The sequence below is a fragment of the Narcine bancroftii genome, chromosome 14, assembly GCF_036971445.1.
Source record: "Narcine bancroftii isolate sNarBan1 chromosome 14, sNarBan1.hap1, whole genome shotgun sequence".
In the NCBI taxonomy this organism is placed as follows: Eukaryota; Metazoa; Chordata; class Chondrichthyes; order Torpediniformes; family Narcinidae; genus Narcine; species Narcine bancroftii.
Window position 1 is genome coordinate 2,979,210 of NC_091482.1, and position 26,524 is coordinate 3,005,733.

The 26,524-nt window shown below is 39.8% G+C and overlaps 2 protein-coding genes across 10 annotated transcripts in view; one reads left to right on the forward strand and one right to left on the reverse strand.

Moving 5' to 3' along the window:
- bcas3 (BCAS3 microtubule associated cell migration factor) overlaps window positions 1-26,524 on the forward strand; it is a 728,081-nt gene that overhangs the window by 203,405 nt on the left and 498,152 nt on the right. The window lies entirely within an intron of this gene.
- Window positions 1,345-2,037, reverse strand: tomm7 (translocase of outer mitochondrial membrane 7 homolog (yeast)). Its single transcript, XM_069912078.1, has one exon. The coding sequence runs from the start codon at window positions 1,960-1,962 to the stop codon at window positions 1,795-1,797; it is 168 nt and encodes a 55-aa protein (XP_069768179.1). The 5' UTR covers window positions 1,963-2,037; the 3' UTR covers window positions 1,345-1,794.

Consider the following 26,524-nt stretch of genomic DNA (forward strand, 5'->3'; position numbering starts at 1 on the left):
CATTGATCACCGCCAGTGGGCTGATCTCGCCTCAAACCATGCATCTTTGCGCCTCGCATCTTGGCGCCTCACAGTTTGGCGGGCTGCAACCTCCTTTGAAGAAGACCGCAGAGCCCACCTCACTGACAAAAGACAAAGGAGGAAAAACCCAACACCCAACCCCAACCCACCAATTTTCCCTTGCAACCGCTGCAAAAATGTCTGCCTGTCCCGCATCAGACTTGTCAGTCACCAACGAGCCTGCAGCAGACGTGGACATACCCCTCCATAAATCTTCATCTGCGAAGCCAAGCCAAGGAAGAAGAAGAAGAAGAAGAAGAACCTACACCATCAGTATGATTGGAAGGGTGGGAGGAAACCAGAGCCCCCAGAGAAAACCTAAGCAGACACAGGGAGAATGTCCAAACTCCTTCCAGAGAGTGTGGGATTCAAATCCTGGTCTGGTCTCCACTGCTGGCACTGTAAGGTGTTGTGCGAACCGCTGTGCCATTTGTGTTGCCATAATGTGGGCAGACAGAGCCATATTTGTCCTTGCATTCTATACTGAAGGAATTAGTATTTCATCAATAACACTTCTCAAAACATATTACATATTTGTTAAGGTATTAAATCTATTCCATCTATAGCAACCAGGCAGACATGCATATTTAATGAATCATTATTTTAGTAGAGAGACTGGTCTTTTGTTCCAAATTAGACATTCTACATGTCCCGAAGGGCCTCGGCACTGGAGGCTTCTTTTTTTTTTGCAGGTAATAAAAGTAGGTTTATTAAACCACACTATAAATGCCACTTTGATATAGATGTTTGTGTGCCAATGACATCAAACAAATACAGTAAATATTAATCCTCATTAAACAATTTAATTGGTTCAGCAATATTCAAATAAAGTTTAAGAGTTCACAAATTAAAAAGTAGTTTTAAAATTAAATGTGGGCCACCCCTTGATAATGAACAGATCCAGACTTTTTGTAGACATCCATAAGTTAATATTGTCATCAAGTTGGAAAATATACCAAACAAAAATAATCACTCAATTATGCTAACCATAACTTCAGTATTGCAAGGAATAGCATAAAATCATACAAGACTGATGACAAAGAATAATTGCTAAAAGTGGAGAAGAGGAAACTAATTCTGCCATTCATAGGAATGAGCATTTGTACATGCATCAGAACTTAAAATTTATTATAGGAGCTTGTTTACAAGTATGGGTAACCATAATTTGAGCAACTGAGTGTACAATTTTACATAACATTAAGAAAGGCACAAATCACATTTTATTTAGAGTACATCATTTCTTTAATCAGCGGCATATGAATTAATTTACACCTAGAACATGCTATTTCAATTAATGGATTTCTGATTTATATCTTCATTATGTAAAAAATTATCCTATGCATCTTGAATTTAAGTTTCAAATAAAGCTTATCTAATGTTTTGAACACTTCAGTAATTATGACTTATCTTAAAAGCCTTGTTAGATAAGATTTGATGCATCCAGGAACATTCTACAAAAGGACTTAGTTTTTACACTAAGGCACCTGACATTTATATAGAAAAATTAATTCAAACATTTTTAGATTTTTTTTCTTTTTCTCTCTAAAGTTTTAGTCATATATAGAGCCTTCAATATTTTTTTGAAAATGCGATTTCTAGATAGTGCACAGTTTTTTCTGGAAATGTCTTTGATGTAAATCTTCAATGTAGTGAATCCGTCTACAGCAATGATCATTTCTTTCTAATTTTCACCACAATCGCACTTCTTGTTGAAAAAGATCTCTTGTTCGGTTTTCATCCCCACAGCAAACTTAGAAGATTGGGTTCTGGCATGCCTGGATCTCCACCTCTTCTGAAACCCAGGTAGAGCACAGTCGGGATGAAGCCCCAACGAATGGCGAACTGGGTGCATCGGAACACTTGTTGTAGCCGTTGTTTACTCTCCTTGCTCAATTTGACCATCTTTGTACACAGAGACCCCGAACCACCTGCGCCAACAAAAAGACACTGCAAAAGGGTGGTCAATGCGCCTGCGCCAATCGGGCACTGGAGGCTTCTTGATAGTTTCGGAGATTTGGATCTGGAGCTCGGGTTGCAGACAAATAGAATAGGGGTCTGTGGAGCTGCAGAGGCTGCAGGAGCATTGGAGGAGAATCTACAGATACTCAGTTACTCTGAAGGGACTCTCTTTTACTTTTTCTCTTGATGCAAGGGGCGCTGGGCAATATGAATGGTGATTCTTTGCCTGCCTTATGATAGACTAAAGGAAATTTCATGTAATGTTACATTTTGTGTTTTATTACATGACAATAAACGAATCTTGAATCTTGGAATTTCTCCACAACTCACAGTGCATTTGAAGTTATTCCAAGAGTCAATCAATGCCGCTCCAGGATAAACACAAAGAGATGGGTGACAGCAGCCTGCGAGAGGGAGAATTGAGGAGTCCATTGTTATTTAATTCCATAAAAGGTTGTTGGGACCTTTATTTCTGTTTGATAAAGATGATCGATGCAGTGTTTGATACCCATATTATTATTATTTTTCAATATACATCATTGAATAATATGGTTGGAGGAGCTTGTCCATGCATTGGCTCTTTGGTTGAACTTTCTAATTAGTCCACCTTCTTGCTGTTGCCCCATTGCTCTGGAACATTTATTCTTGTATTTACTTATTCAGTTCATATTGGAAACCATTTGCTGTCAATTGACCATTCAGGCATTGGATTCCAGATAACAATAGCTTTCCATTTGTAAAAAAAAAGCAACTCCTCTTTGCCCCATTTCTTCTGGCATATCCCTTCTCTATTCTTTACAGATGTTGTGGAGTTATTTTCATTTCTATTACTTCTACAAGAATTCAGATTTTGGACATTTCTTTCTCAACATTTTTTTTTCCATGAGTTTTATAAATTAAATTTAGACATACATTTAGTAACAGCCTCTTCCACCCCGATGAGTCCTTGCTGACCAATCAGGGCCAATGCCGGACTATTTTGCACCAACTCCTTGCAACCACCCCAAAAAAATTGAAAAAAAATTTTCAATAACAGATGTTTTGTAGAATAAAATGAAAGGCACAAAACTTGAAACTGCTGAATTTACTTTAAAGCGCAAAAAAGAATGAGGCAAAATTACTGACCTAGAAGATTGACACAAACTTTGCAGCTCTATTATATTTAATATAATAAAATATATTAGCATAAAAAATTATTTTGCATTAACAGTTAACAAAAGATAAAAACAATAGTGTATAAAACACAAAATACAGCACGAAATAAAGCTAATAATGAGACAGTTAATTTAAAACATAATAATGTATCTTTTATCAACAAGCATTGAAAGGACCCACAGGCCTGACTCCTCAAAGTGATCGCATTTATCTGCTGTCAAAGCCAAATTTCCTGAAATTTAATAAAGAGATATGCTGTGTTGTGAGTGCTGCGCAGGCTCCACACAGATATCTATAAACCATTTACACACACAACAAATATAGGAGCACGAAGAAACTGATGGGGGAAGGCAGGCTTATCGAGCTACTGCTTGATAGCAAGGCAGAGACGATCATTCATTCCCACACTATACTGCGACTGCTGTTGATAACACCTGAACTACACGCCTGTGCATTGCTGTGCTAAATATTCTCCTGTCTGTGGGCCCAACGAACATGCAGCTACTGGCCACGGTACTCAAATCCATCGTGCGTGCACTAGCTGGCCCTCACGCATGCGCAAAAGAATAAAGATGGCCATACCTAGCCAGCCATTGCACCCCGGGATGACGACTAACAGAGTAATACACTTTTTCTCATTTCACACAGGACGTCTGGCCATCCTGACTGTGCCCAATTACACCCAATTGACCTGAAACCCCCTGTATATTTTGGAGGGTGGGAGGAAACCGGAGCTCCTGGGGAAAGCCCATGCAGTCATGGGGAAAACATACAAACTCTTTAAAGACAGCACAGGATTTGAACCCTGCCCCGATTGCTAGCGATGTTACAACTGCTGCTAAATAAAATAGTCTACCATCAGCCATGGTATCACCACTTGTTCATTGTGACGGACTCCATGGGTACATCTGAGTGTTTTGAAGTGGTAGTTGGTACCTAAATTTCCAGCAATATATTTCTCTAAGCTGAAATGTCTTGATTATTGAGCACTGACGCTGTGATTACATCGTTTTTGTTTTGCAGAGATAATTTTCTGAGTAGAGAGAATATTGTTTATTGAAGCAGGGAGTATTTTTTTTCCATTAAAATTGGTTACAATTTTGAGAGGGGGGGGTGGGGGGGTGGTTTGGGAGGAAAGGGTGGGGGGGAGAAAAAGTCACTGTATATGTGTGAAAAAGAAATAGTGTATATCATGGCTAATGTGATTTATGGTGTGAAAAATAAAAAAAATTAAAAAAAAAAAAAAATGTTACCTGGATATCAGCAACTAGATTACAAAGAAAGATTGAGCAAATGAAGTCTTTATTCTTTGGATTGTAGATGGTTGAGAGGGGATTTGATCGAACTTTAAAATTACTAGGAGGATATAACGTGTTGATGTGGATAGACTTTTTTCATTGCGGGGAGCAGAGATTGAAACAGGAGGTATTGAGTTAAGAGGCAAAAGTTTGGAAGTAACATGAGGGGGAACTTTACTCAGAGTGGTGGCTGAGTGGAGTGAGCTTCCGGGAGAAATAGTGGCGGCAGGGTCCATTTTGTCATTTCAGGGAAAATTGGAGGGAAGGGGAATGCAGAGAGGTGGTACGAGAGGAGAGTATTTAGTTCAGTGCAGACAAGAAGGGCCAAATTACCTGTTTCTGTGCTGTAATTGTTATAGGGTTAAAATGTGTGGCAGTAACTTGGAAGTCCGATGCGTATTTGGGAATGGTCGATGGCCACACTGAAATAGGCCGTTGATTCCCACGAAATAATTACATCGAATTCACGGAACAAATTTGAATTTCTCTTTTGAAGATTTGGGATGTGTATTTACCAGTTGTAGGAATTAAGTTTTAATCACCCAACACGAACTTTCTGACTCCTAAAACCAAGAAAAGCAAGATTTTATTTGAGAGTTTTGGTCAATTTTTATAAATACTATCTAGATGTTTAAAAAAAAAAAAAAAAAAATTGGTTACAATTTCATGATTGCTAATGGGTTGAGTCAATGTTTTCATGTGGTTGATTTTATTTGGAGGACTAAAAATCAATAACTGCATGAAAAACAAGCTAAATCTTAATGGTTTGGGGTAAATCCATTCTCATTAGAATTTATTCTAGTGCCATTAGGATGAATTATAAGTTTTGTATTTGGAAAAATGCAGCTTTGCTCCTGATGGCTCGAGGACCATTCCAATCGAGAACTCTTTATAGCCTTGGGTTACTGCATTAACAATTGAAAATTGTTCCCAGTGTGCAGGTGAGCGATAGAAACTGGGGGCAGTAGATGAGAATACGGGAAGAATTATTAAAAAAAGGAGTTACGTAGGAGGAGTTGAGTGAGTGGGTCCCAGCATGAATTCCTGTCCTCTAAGCATTACAATCAGAAAATCACCACTGTCTTCTGTCTCTTAACACCAAACCAATTTTGGATCTAATTGCTCATCTCACCTTGAATCTCGTATGCCTCGGCCTTCTGGATTGGTCTATCATGCGGAACGTTAAGCGCTTCACTGAAGTGCATACGGATGATGTCTCGTGGGCTTCCTTCATCAATCTTCTTAGCCACCTCCTCAAAAACTCAATCAAATTAGTGAGGCAGGATTTCTCTGGCACAAATTCACGCTGACAGTTCCTGATCAGCCCATCTTTCCACATGTACATTAATTCTTTCCCTTAAATTTTTCTCTAATAATTTGTCTACCACTAATGTAAGGCTCACCAGCCTATACTTATCTGGCTTATCATCCCTGTTACCCATAATTAAAGGAGTGTGATTGGCTATTCTCCAGTCTCCTGGCACCTCATGTAGCTAACAAAGTTAGAAAATCTCTGTTAGGGTTCAAGTTCTCCTTCCTTTGTGCTGACCAGCTTCAGATTATCCATGTAACCCTCCCTGAAACCACTATCTTCATTATCCTTCTAAGTGAATACAGATGAGTATTTATTTAAGACTCTGTTCACATCTCCTGACTGAACGCACAAGTACTCTGTTTGCTTCTAATGGGACCCACACTTTCCCTGGCTACCCTCTTTGTTCTGATATACTATAGAATGTCTTGGGATTTTCTTTTATCTTACTTGGCAAGGTTATTACATTGGCCTTATTTTGCTCACCTAATTTCTTAAGTTCTCTCCTATGCAGTCTATATATACTGTATGTGTATTTTCCTCAGGAAACTTTCTTGATCACAGCTTCATATTTTTTCTTTTTCTTTTCCTGATCAAATATACTTTGTTATCTAAGAGTCTCTAATCTTGCCATCATTACATGTCTTGATTACTGGGACATGCAAGCCATGAACTCTTATAAACTCTTTTTAAATTTTTTTTTTCCCATTTATCAGTTGTAATTTTATGTGCAAGGATGTGTTCACAATCTACCTTCGCCAGGTCCTCTCTCACACTGTTGAAATCAATAATAATGGTTGATAACGTTCCTGGAAAACATAGACCACTTCCCTTACTTCAAGAGCCTCTTCCTAGTGAAGATTCATGATTAAAGTCACCATTGCCGTCAGTATGCTAGCACAACCTTTACCCAGCTGATGTGTTTGATGATTGAGAGCTCAAATGCAGAGCAAATCTCACTATTTCTGAGGTGCTTGTGATTCCTGCTCTCCAATGTTTCTATGCTACAAACTACTTCAAGCAACACCTCAAAACACAGGAGTGCTACTAGTAACCATATCAACAAGATACTTCAATTTCACTGGCAGTTTTAAGCTATGTCGGTGTCCTCTCTCTGGCCTTTCTCTCCCAGCGTTGAGTCTTTAATTTCATGCAGTCAGTAGAAGTTTGTTTGTTGGACTATTTCTGGACTCATGAAGCCAACTGCTCAAAGTCAAGAATGACTATTTGTACTGGCACAGAGAACCTCAAACTTGTGTTGGAAAGCCTCCTAAACTACCCATCCCCCTAGCCTACCAAATATTGCCTGCCCAATGTGCATCCTACATTGTTTCATCATTCACTACAAAACTGAAGTAGCGGCGAGTTTTTTGTGATCCCAAATGAATGCCAAAGAAGGTGAAATTAAAGAAACAAAAAAGTATGCCTTTGAGGCATCTTTAACGACCCAAATTGCTCTACAGTCAATTAAGCTCCAGTTTCTTCCACTCTTAAGTGTATGGGGTTGGGAGGTTAATTGGTTGTACCTTGGGCATCATGGATTCCAGTGGCCACAATTCAAGAAAAAAAAGATTGAATGTGCAGTCACCATTGCGGAGAGCATAGCAATCAAATTGAACAAAGCAAATTCCCACAATCAGGAGTATGTTAATGATCGGATGATCTGTTTTCAGCCATGTTGGTTGAGGAAGAAATTTTCGGCAGGACTGCTGAAAGAACTACCTTGCTTTTCTTCAGTGAAAGTCATTGACTTTTGCCCATTTGGAGCAGCTAGAGCATTGGCTTAGTTTGGAAGTTAACTGCTTTGATGCTGCTTCCTCAGCTCTGCAATTAGGTTATGGGCTCATTTCTATGGATTGAAGCTTGTGTCTTAAACCATCTGACAGAAACAAGGGTGGCACTCCAATATACAACTTGCCTGTTGCCAATATCTTAATGTTTTGGAAAAATTACTTAATTGAAGAGAATTAAATGGAAAGGAATGAAATGTATTTTTAGCATGCAAATCATGGCGTAGATAAGGACATTTAAGAAGTGCAAAGCACATTGAGTTTTGGAATGAATGAATATCCAGCCCAGATTGTTTTCACATGGTCAGCAATATTTTAGTCCTTTAAACCATGGAATCGAAAGCAAGCACGTTTCTTGAAGTCTGCTCCGTGCCAATTCCCCAGTCACTGCAAATTTGCAATACTGTACATCAGTAAAACGTAAGCCCTCATGCATGCACGCCATACACTATCAGTATTTTGGCAGTCTGTGCACTTTCTCACTCTGAAAATATGCACAGATTCTGCTATTCTTCCTGTCTAACCTGTGAAGTGCCGAGCAGTACTAAATATATAGGCTGTTGATCTAATCGACACTAATACGATTTATTTCTTTACCTGCTCCATTTCAGGATTGACTTTGGCATTAATCTAAAATGAAATTTTGGTACAAAACTGTTCTCTAACACTGCTCAGTGGGAGGGCAAGTTTCCAACTCGTAAACACTGCATCCGTGTATAGAAGTTGGAAATATCAGTCTGAAGTGGTGATTCACTCGAAATAAAAAGATCAAGTTTCTCAATCTCAGCATTTAGTTCAGAACAAGTTCCAGCATGGCTCAATCACTATCGATATGACACCGGATTAATGGCTGCAGTTTCCTCAAAACATGGAATGTCTGCTTATAAGCACAAAAAAGGACTTGCATTTATTTACTGTGCCTCATAACAATGGAACATCTCCAAGATTCTTTTATTGTCATGTAATAGTACAGAATATGTAACATTACATGAAATTGCCTTCTGCCTGCCTTAAGGCAGCCAAAGAGCCACCATTAGTGTGGCCTGGCGCCCCTTACAGTATGAGAGAAAGAAAAAACAAAAGAGAGCCCCTTCAAAGACACTGAGTGGCCATGGATTTGCCTCTGGTGGCAACTTGACCTCCAAATCCAAACCTTTTAAAAGCCAATGAGAAAATGTGGCCACTATTATAATTTAGGAAATAAGCCAGCCAATTTTCACATGGTAGGCTCTCTGGCAAAAATAACAACACCTTTCATATCTGTCTGAGAAGTATAAATATTTAAAGTGATAATCCCATTATTCTTAGCTAAGAAATTCATTTCCCTTAGCATTAATTCTAGTTTATTCTTAAGCTCAAATAAATTACAAATTTAAGATGTTTTAAATTACAAATGAGATGTTTTAACACGGTTTCAAGTTGCCCTCCCACATCAGCCTCTTTTCTATTTACCTTGCAGTCTCTTTTCTGTTCTTCATCAAATACTGGGCCACAAGTGAAGCCACAAAGTTGGACAATAGTTTCCACCATCCACAGCATGAATTGAATTTTTTTTAACCTAAAAAAAATCCAGTACTTAAGTCTGCCAGTATCAAAGTGTTGCTGTTGTGGCTTTGCTTTTATCTGGTTATTAACTATAATATTTTACACCATTTCAGATTTGGCCCTGTTTTAATACCCTGATTTTTATGCCACGCTGAACAAATTGCCAGGTATCACCTTGTGTGGGAACATATTTGAAAGTCATCCTACATTTGAACCTGTGGACTCTGCAGCTGCTGAGAAGCTCCCATCATTATGTGATCTTGATCAAGGCAAGGGCCGAGAATAGCTACTGTAACGGAAGCTGCTTTTGTCTGAGAGGAAGCAATCATACAATCAGTGCCATTAAAACATTCATCGGGATTCTATTTTTTGTTTGGATCTAATTGCTGAGGCACGTTGCAAGTAAAATATCACAGAGAGCAGGTTAAGGAAGGTGCCATAGTGTTTAAGTTTATACAAAAATAAACTTTGGCATCTTGATATCTTAAAGTAATGTAATGGTTTCAATTACATCTTTTTGCACAGCTTAATATCCTGCACAAGCAAAGGGAGCACTGTTTTCAAAAGCTGAGGAGTTGCCAAGGGACTGAATTGCAGCAAACTCTGCACTTGCTATATTTTGAAATTCTTCCCATTTTCTCTCTGAAGTTACATGCTGACATGGAGCTATACTCACAAGTCTGGCAGTTCAAAATCAGAATTTATTGTCATGAACAAGTTGTTTTGTGGCAGCATCACAGTGTAAACATTCATATAAACCACCTTACAAAAAAGAAATAAAAAAAGTGCACAAAAAGTCAAAGTGAGGCCGTGTCTTTGGTTCATTGATCATTCAGGAATCTGATGGCAACGGGGAAGAAGCTGTCCTTGTGCCGCTGGGTGCTCATCTTTAGGCTCCTGTAAAGTAAGGCCATGTCTTTGATCATTTCTGATTCAGGATTCTGATGGCGGAGGGGAAGAAGCTGTCCTTGTGCCGCTGAGTGCTCATCTTTAGGCTCCTGTACCTTTTCCCCAATGGTAGCCTGGGTGGTGGGGGGTCCTTGAGGATAGAGGCTGTTTTGTTAAGACAGCACCTCTCGTCGATGTCCTCGATGGTGTGAGTTCGTGCCCGTGATGTTGCAGGCTGAGTTAACAACCCTCTGTGGAGTTTTTTCTCGTCTGTTGGTACCTTTGTAGCAGACAGTGATGCAACCAGTTGGAATGATCTTCACAGTACACCTGTAGAAATTTTCAAGAATCTTCAGTGGCATACGGAATCTCCTCAAACACCTCATAAAGTATAGCCGCTGGTAAACCTTTTACAGGATTGCATTGACATGGAGGCTCCAGGACAGATGCTCACAGATGTTGACACCCAGGAATTTGAAGTTCTTGACCCTCTCCACTACTGAGCCCTTGCTGAGGACTGGATCATGGTCTCCTGTCCTGACCTCCTCCTGAAGTCCACTATCATCTCCTTAGTTTTGCTAACATTAAGTGTAAGATTGTTTGCGTGAGACCACTCAACAGGCTGTTCTATCTCCATCCTGTATGTTTCCTTATTGCAGTTTGTGATCCTGCTGACCACCGTGGTGCCATGGGCAAATTTGCAAATATCATTGGAATTGTGCCTGGCTCCACAGTCATGGCTCTATAGTGAGTAGAGCAGTGGGCTAAGCATGCATCCTTGAGGTGCACCTGTGTTGATAAGGGGTTCTGATCCTTTTATGTGTGCAGGTCTTATTTTCACCTGAGTTCTGTTGTCATAGCCCAGCAATAAGCTCAGGGACAAAAATGCGACTCACTGATTCCCAGTTGCTGAGATCAATTAGAACAATATTGGACTATAGTTTATAATCTCTGTGATTTGATGGTTTATATTCAATAGGCTGACTTGAAAACGTTTTAAAATTTTATAACATTAAAAACTAACGTTTAGAAGTTTAAAAAAAAAACTGCTGGAGGAACTCAGTCGGTCAGGCAGCATCTATGGAGGCAGAATGATGATCCAGGTTTCAGATAAAGGACTGAGTGCGAAAAGGGGAGATAGCAAGGATAAAGATGGAGGAGAGGGGTGAAGTTAGAGCTGGCACGTGATATGTGGCTCCAGGTGAGGACGGGTTGATGGAGAAGCCCTCAGTGATCTCCACATCACCTTCCAGCTTCTGTCTCCATCCCCTCCCTTCTTTATCTGGCTCCATCTACCCATCAACTCCTCCTCACCTGGATTCACTTAACATTTGGCAACCTCTGCCTCATCCCTCCTAGGGTCTCAGTTCCTATGAAAGGTTTCAATCTGAAATGTCTATTGCATTCCTAAAATTTAAAAAATTATCATGCCTGATTATAAATGCACCATAATGATTAGCATATTGGATGTGTGGACCTGATCTGTGCATCTGCTCTGTGTTTCAAACAGATATTGGTAAAGGTTTAACAGCCAAAGATCAGCAACAGTTGCAGGTGGAGCCAGAAGTTCTCCCTCCAGCCCCCCCGTGCTCTATGTGGAAAAAGAGGCTGGATTCTCTTCCAGTTTCTGCATAAACCATATTGTTTATGATCACTCGTATATATTTTATCACGTGAGATCTCTCATGAGTGAAAGGGGAAATGTTTAGGGGGAACTTCTTCACAGAGAGTGGTGGGAGTGTGGAACGAGCTACCATCTGAGGTGGTGAATTTGGACAAGTCCATGGATGGGAGTGGGGTGGTGCAGGTCAGTGGGACTAGGCAAAAAAAGGCTCAGCACAGACTAGAAGGGCCAAAGGGGTCTGTTTCTGTGCTGTGGTGATCCATGGTTCTAATAGTTTTTAGATGGAGATGCGGAATTTCTTATCTGAGGGTTATGAATTTCCTTTTCTAGTGGGCTGTCTAAAATCTAGCTCAAAATACCATGTTCTAAAGAAAAGGCAGGAAAGTGATGCTGGTAAGATTGGTGATGCTGGTAAGATTGGATCAGCCATGATTGTATTGAATGATGAAACAAGTTTAAAAGGCTGTATGGCCTGTGTTATCCTCTGTCTTTCATTGTTTTCTATTCCTGAGGCTTTCAAAGGTCTCAAAACTTCAGTGATCCAAAGATTTAAGTGGCATTGTTTCAAAATCATTTTATTAATGTGTCGTAAGGATAGATAAACAATTTCCAGAATCTAATCTTGTTCACAAATGATGATTTGCAGCACATTATGGGACTGCCTTGTGGAAAATGTGTTAATGAATTGTGTATGCCTTGTTACTGTGAGCAGAATGAATGCCAACAGTTTGTTTAACTAATTGAATCCTTGTTTAACGCATCAATGCTGAATGAAGATAATGCTGAGTACATTTCTTGGTTTTCAGTCTGTGACCCTTTATTGCAGTCATTCAAGTTGGGTTCTGCATGTTGTTATACACTAAAGTAATGGTAGATTTCCGACCGATCAGAGTTCATTAGCAAATAACTGTTGAGCCGTGGTGTTACGAAGTGTACAAGATTTTGCTGAGATCACACTTGGAGTATTGGGTACATTTCCAATCATCTGAAGGAAGGATGTCTTTAAGCTGGCTGGGAGAGTGCAGAAAAGATGGATGAAAATGTAATTTGGAGTGTTAGGAGGTTGAGGGATGTCCTTGTAGAGGAATGTAAAATCATAAGGTGCTTAAATGAGGTTAACAGGCATAATCTTTTTCCTACGGTAGGGGAACCTAAAACTAGGGGGATAAATTTAAGATGGGAGAGGAAAAATTTAAAAAGGACAACTTTTCCCATACAGAGTGTGGTAGGTGTGTGAATTAAGCTGGAGAGAAATGGTAGAGGCTGTTCAAACACAATATTTAAAAGACATTTGGACAGATACAAGGACAAGAGGGCAAAGAGCTAAATGCTGGTAAGTGGGACCAGATTAGATGGATCACTATGGTTGGCTTAAGCAAGGTGGGCTGAAGGGTTTTTTTCATTCTGATAAATATTGACTCTAACTGAACATATGATAGGGGGACCAGAGGCTTCATCCTTGATTTGTGTTTATTGTGTTAATCTCAGTTGAGACTCAGCAGATGTGATCACCACATGTTTGTGGAGAAGAAAAGTGCCAAGGCTTTTAGTTCTTGTTTGTTCTTCAGTAAGACCTTCTGAAGATCTATCCCTGTTGATGTTCAGTGAGATCAACATTGGAGTTAATCCTTTGATTGGACACTGTAACCATTCTCTTGCTTCATGACATAACAGGTACATTCAACAGCCCAGAACAGACTCGCCAAGGCAAAATAGTGCCTTTGGAAGACTACACAAAAGAGTCTGGAAAAACAACCAACTGAAAAACCTCACAAAGATTAGCGTATACAGAGCCGTTGTCATACCCACACTCCTGTTCGGCTCCGAATCATGGGTCCTCTACCGGCATCACCTACAGCTCCTAGAACGCTTCCACCAGCGTTGTCTCCACTCCATCCTCAACATTCATTGGAGCGACTTCATCCCTAACATCGAAGTATTCGAGATGGCAGAGACCGACAGCATCGAATCCACGCTGCTGAAGATCCAACTGTGCTGGGTAGGTCACGTCTCCAGAATGGAGGACCATCGCCTCCCCAAGATCGTGTTATATGGCGAGCTCTCCACTGGCCACCGTGACAGAGGTGCACCAAAGAAAAGGTACAAGGACTGCCTAAAGAAATCTCTTGGTGCCTGCCACATTGACCACCGCCATTGGGCTGATATCACCTCAAACCGTGCATCTTGGCGCCTCACAGTTCGGCGGGCAGCAACCTCCTTTGAAGAAGACCGCAGAGCCCACCTCACTGACAAAAGACAAAGGAGGAAAAACCCAACACCCAACCCCAACCCACTAATTTTCCCTTGCAACCGTGTCTGCCTGTCCCGCATCGGACTTGTCAGCCACAAACGAGCCTGCAGCTGACGTGGACATTACCCCTCCATAAATCTTCTTCCGTGAAGCCAAGCCAAAGAAGAAAGTTAACCAGAACTTTCTATGGATTGAATGAAGCCAACCTGTCTGAAACTGCATCATATTAAGAGAAAACTTCACAAGGAGCAGACAGAGAACATGAAAAGATTTTTTTGTAAAGTGGTGCATTGAAATGCGGTGTTAAGTTCTGCTGAATAATGCCATTTATTACAGCAATGCTCTGCAAGTTGTATTCTTGTCAAACTCATGAAGAAGTTGTGCCAGTGGTAGCCACATTCCATAGTTGGAAGTCCCTGGGGCATCTCATGCTTCATGCTTTGGTTTTTTTGTTGAAAGAGGAGCACTAATGAATTTCAGGGACCTGGATTTAAAAAAAAAATAAGGTGCACCCATACCTCTAATTTCTAAAATGTTTGAGGAGACTTAACATGCCATTGAACACACTTCTGAACTTTCACAGGTGCACTTTGGAGAGTACCCTGACTGGTTGTATCACAGCCTGGTTTAGTAATTGGAGTGCCCTCTGTGGGGGGGAAAGGAATTATTCACGTTTTGGTTGAGACTGCAGTTTTATTTTGCTCCACATTCCAGCATCTCTCGTCTCTGTGTCTCCGTTTCAAAGAATGGTCTCATAGTATCCACTGTTCTCCCACAAAAAGTCATAATAAAGCAACAAGATTAAAAGTATAGGTCTATCTTTTGTGTGCATTATGCCAAAATTGATTTTAGTTTGGTGGAGTTCGGTTTCACAATTAAAAATTCAGAAAATGCTTAAACAGGATCTGAATCCTCTATTTAAATGCTAAATGTAGCTTAAAATGCAGATAATTGTCCACAAGTCTTCACCACTGACACTGCCATCACATTGTGACTATAAAGCTTCATGATATTGAATTGTATTCATCAGTGCAGGAAGTGGCGAGAGAAAATGAAGATCAGTGACTTGCTTTTAAAAAATAAATTTAGTTTAAGGTTAATTGATTGGTTTGTACATTATAACTGATGCTGTTTGCAGACTTGCAATGCAGTACATCTTGCAGTTGAGCCAACCATAAAAACAATACCTTTGCTTTCTCAGCATGAACGTGCACTTTGTAAATTGGCTGGATATCCCAATATCATTAGATCATGCAAATCTATCCAAGAAAATGTCTGAACCACATCCTCCACCTCTCTTAAGTGAAGTGCATTGATGTGAAAATACTCCATGTTTGTTGGCTGGCATGGTCCAGTCTGGGCATAGTTTGATCATTGGTGCTGTACTCTAGACAATGCTGAACTAATTTCCAGCATAACTAACCGGTCAAAGAACATCAGATCCAGTACAGTTTTTCAATTGTCTCCCTTCCTTGGACAAATGCTCACATTGGAAGATTCTGAAGCAAAGTATCATTATTGCTAAATAAAATTAGAACCATAGAACAATGCAACACATCAACAGGTCCTTCAGCCCTGCTGAATTATTATTCTGCCTTGTCCCACTGACTTGCTCCTCGACTAGAGGAATACGTTTCTAAACATGGGGCAACAGATATTAGGATTTCACTCTCCACATGTGCATAAATTTTCTCATCTGCTGGTGTTTAAGAGGATTGATGTTAAAGCACTAGACTTTTAAAAAAAGAATCCTCTCCTAGCTCAATAGAAGCCTAAATCTCATTTTTCATTACTTTTGTTCATTGCTACCTACTGTTCATCTGCCTTGATACTCTGTCTTTTCCTACCGATTACTTCAATTCTATGGAGTTGGAAACATCTTTCTGAATCAAAAGTAACCTTGAGATGTTCTGAGCAAATTGGACCATTCTAATGACGTCATTGGGTCAGAATTCATAAATTCCTTACCTCATACCATTGTAGGAGCAATGAGGTGAGATCGTTCAGAACAAAACCTTCCATTATCATCCAGGAATGGAGAGTAAACATGGCTTTGTTGGTGTTGTCTGGTTTCCAAGATGAACACAACTTGTTTGTTCAGGTTGAAGTTGAGTAACCTGAGATGAAGCTGGGTATTCCATTTGCTGTTCAGGCTTCTGTCTCTTCCACTAGCACAAACTCAAATCTACTGCCAGTTCATTTTGTTGATTTGTGGGGACCAGCATTGTCCAAATGGCCAGTCATGCAAAAGACGACCATGATTCAGGACTTGACAAGGTCGATACTGGGATGTTTTCACTGATGGGAGAGTCAAAAAAGGGGCAAAGCTGTAAGGTAAGGAGCCTGTCATTTAAAACAGTGGGATGTAGAAATCTCTTGCAGCTTATGATGAATCTCTGGAATTCTCTTGCAACGGGTGCAATTAGAAGGAATTAAGGTGGATGTAGAAAAATAATTAATCAGAAAATAGAGGAGTATGGTGAAATGGCACAGAAAAGTTGTAGATCAGGCACGATTGTATTAAATGCCGGAGCAGGCTTGAATGTGTTCTTGGCCTGTTCCTGTGCTACTTTCTTGTGTTTTTTGGAGAATGAGGGTGATCTCATTAAAATTCTTATTGGCTTTGGCAGAATGATGCTTTCCTAGTTGGGATTGCAGACATTGTAGAACCTAGAAATGGGTCCCCACGACCATGGCCAGCCTTTTTTTCCAATTTACGCCAATCGCATTTTCCCACATGAGGACAAGCTGTTATGACTTGCTTATTCAAGAGCCTGTCTAAATGTCTTTGAAATACGATTCCACCACCATCACTGGCAGTGATTTCCAGATATCAATCACTCTCTGTGTTATAAAAAATTCCTTATCCCTTTTGAAACTCCTCCCTTTTACCTTAAATCTACACCCTCTTGTTTTTGATCGCCCTCTCATGAGAAAATGATTCTGACTGTTGACTCTTTCCATCCCACTTAAAATTTTATCTACCTGTATTAAACCACTCCTCATCATCCATTGTTGCAGAGAATCAAGCCCAGCCTATCCATTATCTCCCCATAACTTATGTCCTCAGTCAAAGAAATATCCCATTGGATCTCTTCTGCACTCTTCCTTCTTATAGTTTGGTTGTCAGAATTGCACAGAAAATTTGAAGTACAGTCTAACCATTGTTTAATAAAGTTGCAGTTGTCTGCTCTATGTGCCCTGATCTCTGAAGCATGCCATGTGCCTTCTTCACCACCTTATCAGACATAGAAGCAGAAATAGGCTTCTCAGCCATTGAGTTTGCCTCGCCATTTAATTATGAGCGGATCTACGTGTCCTTTTACTTTCAGGGAACTATGTTGAATTCCAAGGTCTCTGTTCATCAAGATTCCTTAGAACCCTGCCATTTACTGTATTTATCCTTCCCCTATTTGACTTCCTAAAAATACATCACCTCGCACCTGTTGGTATGACTCCAAAATAGAGAAAGTCTGGAAGCAGGGGTCAGAGTCTTAAAGGACTGGGCCATTCATTACAAATATTTTTTTAAAATCACATGGAGAATATGAACCTTTGAAATTCTCTGTGTAAAGAGGGCTGTAGAAGCTCTCACTTTGTAGCCCTTTTTACACTTGCTAACCTGTAAATTGACTGTTCAATGAACTGGCTAAAGAAGCCATTTTTGCTGTTCACACAAGATCATAATACATTGGTCAGGATTTAGTAAATTGAATATAAAGTTTATACCTTTTTAATCTTTTGTTTCCTTTGTGTTCCTGCACACAAACAAAGCGTCATTAATGCGTCACTACTTTGGCCCTGGATCGTCCATGTCCCTTTCACACTAGGCTATTCAGCACACAGGCATCAGGTGCCCCTGGGGATAATATACTCTACCTAGGTGGTCCATCCTTGGGGTGATTTGACACCTGCTTGCCGATTTGCGAGCATTCCCACTGAATAACTGGAAGATTGACTGTTAATTACTAGGATAAAGTGCCAGTGTGAAAGGGGCTATTGATTTATTTTCAGAGGTTAAAGGAATTGAGGGACATTGGATTAGAGCATGAAAAAGGTGCAGATAAAAAAAAATCAACCACAATCTTTTTGAATGCTTGAGTTGAATGATATCTTCCTAAGTACGGTGTATGGATGCACAAAAGTCTTACTTGCAATAGCCAAACAGGTAGATAAGATGCACCAACTGCCTTAGGAAAATTTTAAATGACCACAAATGCCAAAATAGAAAATGGGATAGTTTAGTATGGGGAGGTTTAAGAATCTCATAAGAAACCAAATGGCCTGCAGCTCCTCAAGTTTTTTTAAATGTTCTTGTCTGATGAAGATTGTGAAACTTTATTTTCATACACGCAAGTACAGTGCACAGATGCAATAACGTTCTTGTTGGCTGCAACTACAGGTTTGTAAAGCACACTAACAATCAATAAGTATAAATTAAATGAACACACTGCTCCACAAAAGGAAAAATAGGATTATAAATATAATTGCAGAACCATGACTCAAGCTTAATTTGTTTTTATATCAGGAACTATTTTGGGTTAATTAGCACAATATGGATTTTGCCCAATATGCTTTTTGGCTTGGTTTCCACATCCAATGTGCAAGTTCTTCCAATGTCAGGATTTCTTGGCCTTGATATGTTCCAGGTGTTTATCATTTTTAAAATATCTTTATTTCCTAATTCAAAGCTGAAAGAAAGGGCTTCTCTCGAGGCCCAGAATCCATCCATTTCACGGATAGGAACGTGAAGCAGATGCATAGACATATATTGTGGTGCCAGTCAAGAGAATCCCCACGAAGAGTGTCTGCTACTGAGTATTGTTGTTGAGAGTTGGCTTATTTCTGAACTGATTCAGAAAATGATTTTTAAAAATATTTTGTAAATTTGTGTCCACAGAACTACAGAAAACTGTAAAGGAAGCACATATCATTTAAATCTCACCTGATTAGTGTGGAAATGTTTCTCATTCAATTATAGTAAACCGGAAGAATAGCCAAAGTCATCTGTTGGTACTCCTTGGGCTTCAGCCAATGAATTAGGTAACGCTTTTTTTTGAGGGGGAATAGTGTAGACATTACTTTACAAAGAAAGTGTTTGCTCATCTTGTAACAATCTCCTTCTGGTCTCCCTCCAACTTGACTGTGCCTGTGGAGCAGGGTTTCAGATCTTAATTAATGCTATGCCTTTCATTTCAAATCACCTAACAGCTTATTAATTATTTTCTGAAATGTAGTCAGCATTGTAATTCAGGAAATCCAGTGACCCTTTGAAGAGGAATGTGATGAGATCCAGATAATTTGATTTCATCGATGTTGTTGAGGGGATAATATCGGCCAGAGTGTCGTTGAGGGCGATGTTGGCTTTCAAAGAAAAGTTTTCTAATGTACGAATGGTGCTAGCAAGGCAGTTTCATTTACTGTCCCTGGTTGAAGTGATGGTGATGGCTGCATCTTTAAGAAGTGACCAGATGACTGAATAACATATTTGGCCTTTTCGAATGATTGCTTTAGATGGCACTGTAGCGCAAATCAATCCTGATGGCGTATTGTCCATAGGTGTTTGCATGGTCTTTCTGTGACTAAATGGGTTTCCTCTGGGGGCTCCCAAAGATGTGCAGGGTGGTAGATCAGGTGGTTACTGTAAGTTGCTCCAAATGTGTAGATAGAATGGTGGGGAGAATTAGTTACAGGGAAATTTATTCAGGAATGGGGTCAAAGGGATATCTCCAAGAGCCAATTGTAGACTTGATAGGCCCAATGCCCTTCTGTGCCATAAGAGAATAATGTAATCTGAAGCAAGGTGCTGGGAAATTTCAAGGAGAATTAAAACTTAGCTGCACTGGGTCTCACATATAAATATTCACAGTCATAAGTGATTAATTTGCATGTATCTTGTCATTAAAAACAATCAGATATTGGAAATTGGTCTTCAGTTTATCCATTAATGAGGCTACAACACCAAGAATGGCCCTTTTCAAATGTCCTGGTCCTGAAGATTGAAGCAAGGCAAACAAATATCAATAAAATTAAGTTGCCTGGAATGGATTGTCAGGCGCCAAAATGCTTCAATTCATTGCAGTTTGAGCTGCATTAACACAGATTTGATAGGAAAAGTTGCTCAAAATATGCTTCCGATGCAGATTTCTGGAGTGAAGTGTATAATTTTGATTTTAGACCAATTCCTGTTTCTATTGTAGTGGGTAAGGAGAGGGAGGAGGGGAATTCCCATTATTTATCAATCTTTGAGTGAAGAATTCCTTACAGATAACAGTACTGAATTTGCCTTTACTCTGTATCAGTGGCTCTAAGTTTTGCAATAAAAGCAGGAAATGCGGAAAATTCTTGATGAGCCAAACAGCATCTGTGGAGTAAGTAAGAAACCGAGTTAACCCAACTGGAAGGGTAAGAAAACAAGTGTGAGTTAAGTGGCAGGTGCAGGCAAGCAGTGGGGGGACAGTTTTTGTTTTAAAAGGCCATTTAGTCTGTCGATGAATAGGGAGTCCGAGGACAAGCTATATGCTGGGTCTGTGATCAGAGTGATTGTTGGAAACTTGAAATAAATAGAATGCTGGAAATATGATGTTGCAAAATGCAGGACTCTTAAAAGCAGTAATATGCAGAGGGACCTTGGGGTTCAAGTTCCTAGCCCCTTGAAAGTGGTCACGCAAGTAGATAGGGTGGTTTTTTATAGCATGCTTGCTTTCATTGGGCAAGGCACTGAGTATAAAACTAAGGATGTTATATTAGAGTTATATAAAACTTTGGTTCAGCTACTCCATACAGGAAGGATGTGGAGGCTTTGAAAAGGGCACAAAAGGGATTACCAGGAAGTTGCCTGGATTAGAGGATATGAGCTATGGGATGGCAAAGAGCTGTAGACAGCAGAATCTTTTTTCCCCAGGGTAAAATTGTAATAAACTAGAAATCATGCATTTAAGGTAAGGGGGAAAAGTTTAAAGAAGATTTGGGACAGTTAAGATACTCTTAGATAAGTACATGGATGGGTGTGAGGTAGGAAAAAAAATTAGATTGTTGTGAAGTAGGTTTATATAGGTTAGGTCGGCACAACATTGTGGGATGAAGGGCCTTAATGTTCTATGTCAGATGTGAGGGGTATATTTTTTTTAACACATGCCTGGAATGGTGTGCTAGGAGTTGTGGCAGCAGCAGGCAATAAATAATAGGCTGCTAGTTAGACACACGAAAATTCAAGAATAGAGAGATATGTATCATAGACAAACAGCTTCATGTTCCGTGTGCATGCATGGGCCAATCTGTGTGTTCCCGTGTTGTACTATTCTGGGTTTTTTTTATGTTCAGATGTTGATCTGCTTTTTGACATAAATTTAGATAAATCACTGTTGAAATGACTGTACATTAGGGATGGGCTTTGTGGTATTTCTGGATCCCCCACAGTGTGGATGAGCATCTTATATTTTATAATATAATGCAGAACTCGAGATGTGGTCTGGCCAGAGTACTAACATCATTGCCACTGATGCTGTACAACGACTTTTGAGAAAAATAAGACTCAAACAAAATCAAACCACTATCATGTATTTCATAACATATATAATAAAATTAATGCAAACTATGGGGAGTGATTAAAAGGCTGTGATTTAACTGAAGGCCCTAATGATGGTGCCATATAAGCAATTGCCACTGATGCTGTACAATGACTTTTGAGAAAAATAAGACTCAAACAAAATCAAACCACTATCATGTACTTCATAACATATATAATAAAATTAATGCAAACTATGGGGAGTGATTAAAAGGCTGTGATTTAACTGAAGGCTAAAGAAAGAAAAGAAAAGAATGATGGTGCCATATAAGCAATTCCAGCTTCACTTTCAAGGTTGTTGTAAAATCATCTGAATTTCTTGATGTGTTCACAGTCTTCTAATTATTCCCAGTATCTAATTTCCTAAATGTGTGGCTATGTTAGAGTAATTTCACTGACTTGAAATTTTCTGAGTTTGAATTTTGCAATACTTTTGTGCTTTACATTTTGTGAACACCTCTAACTTGGTCATGTTGCAAAAGTTGGATGATATGTGTGCAGACTCTGTCTGATTTCGTGTTTTTTGGGGCAGTCAAAGCAAGGCAGCAACTAGAGCAGCCATGCCATCCACTCTAAGGACTTGTAAGTCTTGAATCTCTTCAAGTACATCAGGAGATGGTTGATTTTGATCCAAAAATGCTGGAGAAACTCAGCAGGTCACACAGCATCTATAGCAAGTAAAGAGTAATCAACGTTTTGGGCCTGAACTTTTTGTCAAGGTATGAGTGAAAAGCATACAGGCGTCTGAATAAAAAGGTGGGGGGGGGGGGTTGGGAGGAGAGGAGGAAGAGGCAGGAGCACAGGCTAGCAGAGATGTTGAGGAATTTCATCAGCCAGAGAGTGGCGAATTTGTGGAGGTCAGGTCTTTTGGGTGCATTTAAGGTTCTTGATTAGCCAGGGCATCAAAGGTTATAGGGAGAAGACCAGGAAATGGGGCTGAGTGGGGATATGGATTAGCTCCTGATTGAATGATGGGGTAGACTCAAAGGACTTAATAGCCGATTTCTGCCCTTGTATCTTCTGGTCTATGTTAGCAACAAAGGTATTAACATCTTTCAACTAAGCATACTTCCCTGCTGTGCCACGGATTGAAAAGATTGTATCTTCTCATTAAGCTTCATTCAATTTCTCTAGCTCTTCCATTTCTTGGACACTGTATCTGTGAATAAAAGAAATCAGGTTTGTAATGTTTATTGTCAGATACTGTATATTTACACAATGTACATAGGCATTGAAATTCTTACTGCAACCAAACTATAAAAACGACTACAACAGAATACTTCACTGAATTAAAAGGAGCCAATGCAAAAACGGATAGATACTGGTAATTCATATTCACTTATCCTCATGGAAAAAAAAGTTATTGTAATAATGCAGACTATTCTTTTGTGGTGTTGGAGCAGTCCATGATTAGTGTAACAAGAGGAGGTTCAAAAGCCTCGTAGCTCTGGAAACAAATTCAGAATTGAAATCAGAATTTATTATCAAAGCCCGTTTTGTGGCGGCATTCGTATAACCCACCTTACAAAAATAAATAAAAATAAAATAAAAATGAAAAGTCAAAGTCAGGCCTGAACCTCTGGTTTTGTTCTTGTTTCAAGAAATTGTTCATTGATCATTCAGGAATCTGGTGGCAGAGTGGAAGCTGTCCTTGTGTTGTTGAATGCTCGTTTTTAGGCTTCTGTGTCTTTTTCCTGATGGTAGAAGAGGGCATGACCTGGGCGATGGGAGTCCTCTAGAATAGAGGCAGCTTTCTTAAGAGACCGCCTCTTGTCCTCAATGGAGTGAAGCCTGGTGCTTTTGTTGTCACTGGTCGAATTAACAACCCTCTTGAGTTTTTTTTCTTGTCCTGAGAGTTGGCACCACTGTACCAGGCAACTATGCAACCAGCCAAAATACTCAACAAGGTGCACCTGTAGATGTTTTCGAGAGAATTTGGTGACATACCAAATCTCCAAATACCTCACAAAGTATTGCCGCCGGCGAGCCTTCTTTGTGATTGAATCGACATGGATGGATCCTTGGAGATGTTGGCACCCAGGAATTTGAAGTTTTTGACCTCTCCACTACTGAACCCTTAGTGAAGACTGGTTTGAGTTCTCCTGACTTCCTCTTGAAATCCACAATCATCTACTTGGTTTTGTTCTTGTTTCAAGAAATTGTTCTTGAACCCATAGCTGCTGGTCTTCATGTTTCTGCACCTTCTGTTCAAACGTAGCAGTGAGAAGAGATTGTGACCAGAGCAATGACAGTCTTTTATGATGTTGGCTGCCTATTTGAGGCTTCAACTCGCATAGATACCTTCAATGGATAGGAGGTTGGAGCCTGTAATGGACCTGGCTATGCTTGTTACCTTCTGGGTCCTTCTGTGTTCCTGGCCATTCGAATACCCAAACCAGGATGTGATGCACCTCCTCAGTCTAGTTTTAACAGTGCACCTGTCAAAATTTGGTAGGCGACGATGCCGGATAAAATATTTGGCTTTACAGCATTTGCTGACATGCCAAATCTGCCCAAACTGCTTATAAAGTAGAGGTGTTGGTGCCTTTCAGATTGTCTCGATGTGCTGGCTTCAAGAGAGTACTTCTGAAACATGGACTTTCCGTGTCCCTCTTTAGCAATGTAGAAAGGTGTGTGGTCCCTCAGTCTCTGCTTCCTAAAAAATTAATAATCAGCTCCTTAGTCTTGGTGACGTTGAGAGGAAGATTGTTATTCTGCTACCATCCATTAGAATCTCTATCTCCTCCCTGCATTTTGATTGATCATTTCCAGTCATTTGGCCAGCCATGGTGCTGTCACCAGTGTATTTGTAGATAGTGTTGGAGCCGAATTTGACTATGAATGTACAGGTGGTAGAGTACGAGACTAATCAGAGAGACTTGGGGTGCTGCTGTGTTGATAGTCAGTGTGTAGGAGGATGCTGTTCATTTGCATTGATTGGATTTAGTAACCTTCCAAGGATTACCAGGGTACATTTTTTTTCTTGGCACAGAAATAACAATTTGCCTTGTTTTTCCTCCTCATCTGTGTGTAGATTTAAAATTTTGCAGGAATTCCTGCAGATAGAGAAGTGCTGAATGTAATTTACATTTGCTGATTTGATATTCAGATCGCTGTGTATAGAGCATAATCGGTGGAAAACTGCCTACATAGCTCAACAGGAGAAAATTTAAGAGATCAAATCGTATAACCGTTTTCACATCCAGTATAATCCAAGTTAATCTTGCTTTTCCACCTTCTTAATTCTTGACAGCCATCTCCTTTTAGTGCTTTGCCTCTCCTAAGACTTATTTTTCCTGGGATGTTCCTCTTGTGTCACTTTTAATTCAGTTATACAAGACGATTCACAGGTTAGTTGAAGTCAGATCTCTTGGCTTTCATTTGTGACAGATACCTTTACTAATTTTCTCTCCTGCACCACTAAATGATGAGATTATTTTTTGGACTGTCTCTGTTCAGCGATCAAAACTTGAATCTACAAAGGAAAAGTGGAACCAAATTATTTTTTACATTTTTTGTGACTATTCAGGGTAGAGAATGGAAAACTTAGTGTAGTATCTTTGAGATTGTGAATGACATGAAATTGGGAGGGAGGGTGAGTTTTGAGGAGGATGCAGAAAAGCTTCAGGTTGACTTGGACAGATTGAGAGAGTGGGCAGAAGTGGACATCATGTGAACGTTGAGATTGGGAAAGGGAGAGGTTCTGCTTGTGTACCAATCACCAAAGATAGGCATGCAGTGCAACAGGCAATTAAGAAAAGAGATTGTATGCTGGCTTTCGTAGGGAGAACATTCAGGTATCGGAACAGGAATGTCTTGCTGCATTTGTACGCAGTCTTGGAGAAACCACAGCTTGAAGAACCACAAGAATTATATGCAGCTCTGGTCCTCTTATCTAAGGAAGGATGCTCTTGCTATGGAGGGAGTTCAGCAAAGGTTTACCAAACTTATTACTGGGAAGGTTGGACTGACACATTTACTGAGTTTAGAAGAATGAAAGGGGACTTCAACATGACAGCACTGGAAAAATTCAAGACGGCATGTTCCCAATGGCCAGGAAATTTAGAGTGAGGGTTCATGGTCTAAGGATAATGGAAATGCCAGATAAGTGAGATAAGAGGAACATTTCTTTTCCCAGGGGGCTCTGATCCTGTGAACTTATCCTTTTACACAAAGATATTGGAGATAAATCATCAAATATATTCGAGAAGGAGTTGGATATTTTTCTTGGAAGAAGGGGGGGAAAGCGGGTACAGGTTACTGAATGTATGATCATTTTAAATGGTGGAGCAGGCTCAAAGGATCGATTGGACTTCTGCTCTTTTAATATGTTGCAAAGTAACGAGTAAAAGTCAAAAGTACAGAGTACAACAGTATTTAAAATGTTTCTGATATGTTTTAGGTTACAGCTTAACATGTAAGTGAGTGTCAAATGAAAATTTTTTAAAAACTTTTTGCATAAGACCAAAGGATCTGCTCACACTAACCATCCAAGATTCTCATAATCATGAAACAAAAATTTATTTATTATTTATTTGTAGCGATGAAATACTTGTCCTGTGTATGTATTGTTTGTCTGTGAGTGTGAGTGCGTGTTTTGTACCGAGGACCAGAGAACACTGTTTCATCGGGTTGTACTTGTACAATCAGATGACAATAAACTTGTCTTATAATAAGCTGTAGTCTTAACGCTAACATTCTTAAGATGCCTGGAATTACTTTCCATTGATATTTTATGGCTAACACTTTTTCATTGTTATGTCAAATATCCAGTCTGTGTGCCCAAATCCTAAATGAAATTTCTTTCAAGTTGCATGCCGCTCACACATTTTAGTTCAAAATGATGTTAATTTGAGGCCACAAAATCCTGAACGAGACACTGCAGTTTTCTCGAGCTTCTGGGGAACACTTTGTGCCCCTAGGATTTCCATCCCACCCTGCAGGCCAGTCCTCATCTATCAAATCCAGCCCGGAGAGGAAACACCCAGATAAACACACTGCAACGCTTCAACTTCCAATCACTCCAAGCTTCCGCTTCCACAGCCTATAATTAGAAACTCTTCTCTTCCGCCTAT

Bases quoted from the DNA above. Each gene is read 5' to 3' on its own strand.
- tomm7 (XM_069912078.1), bottom strand. From the start codon at position 1,962: ATGGTCAAATTGAGCAAGGAGAGTAAACAACGGCTACAACAAGTGTTC.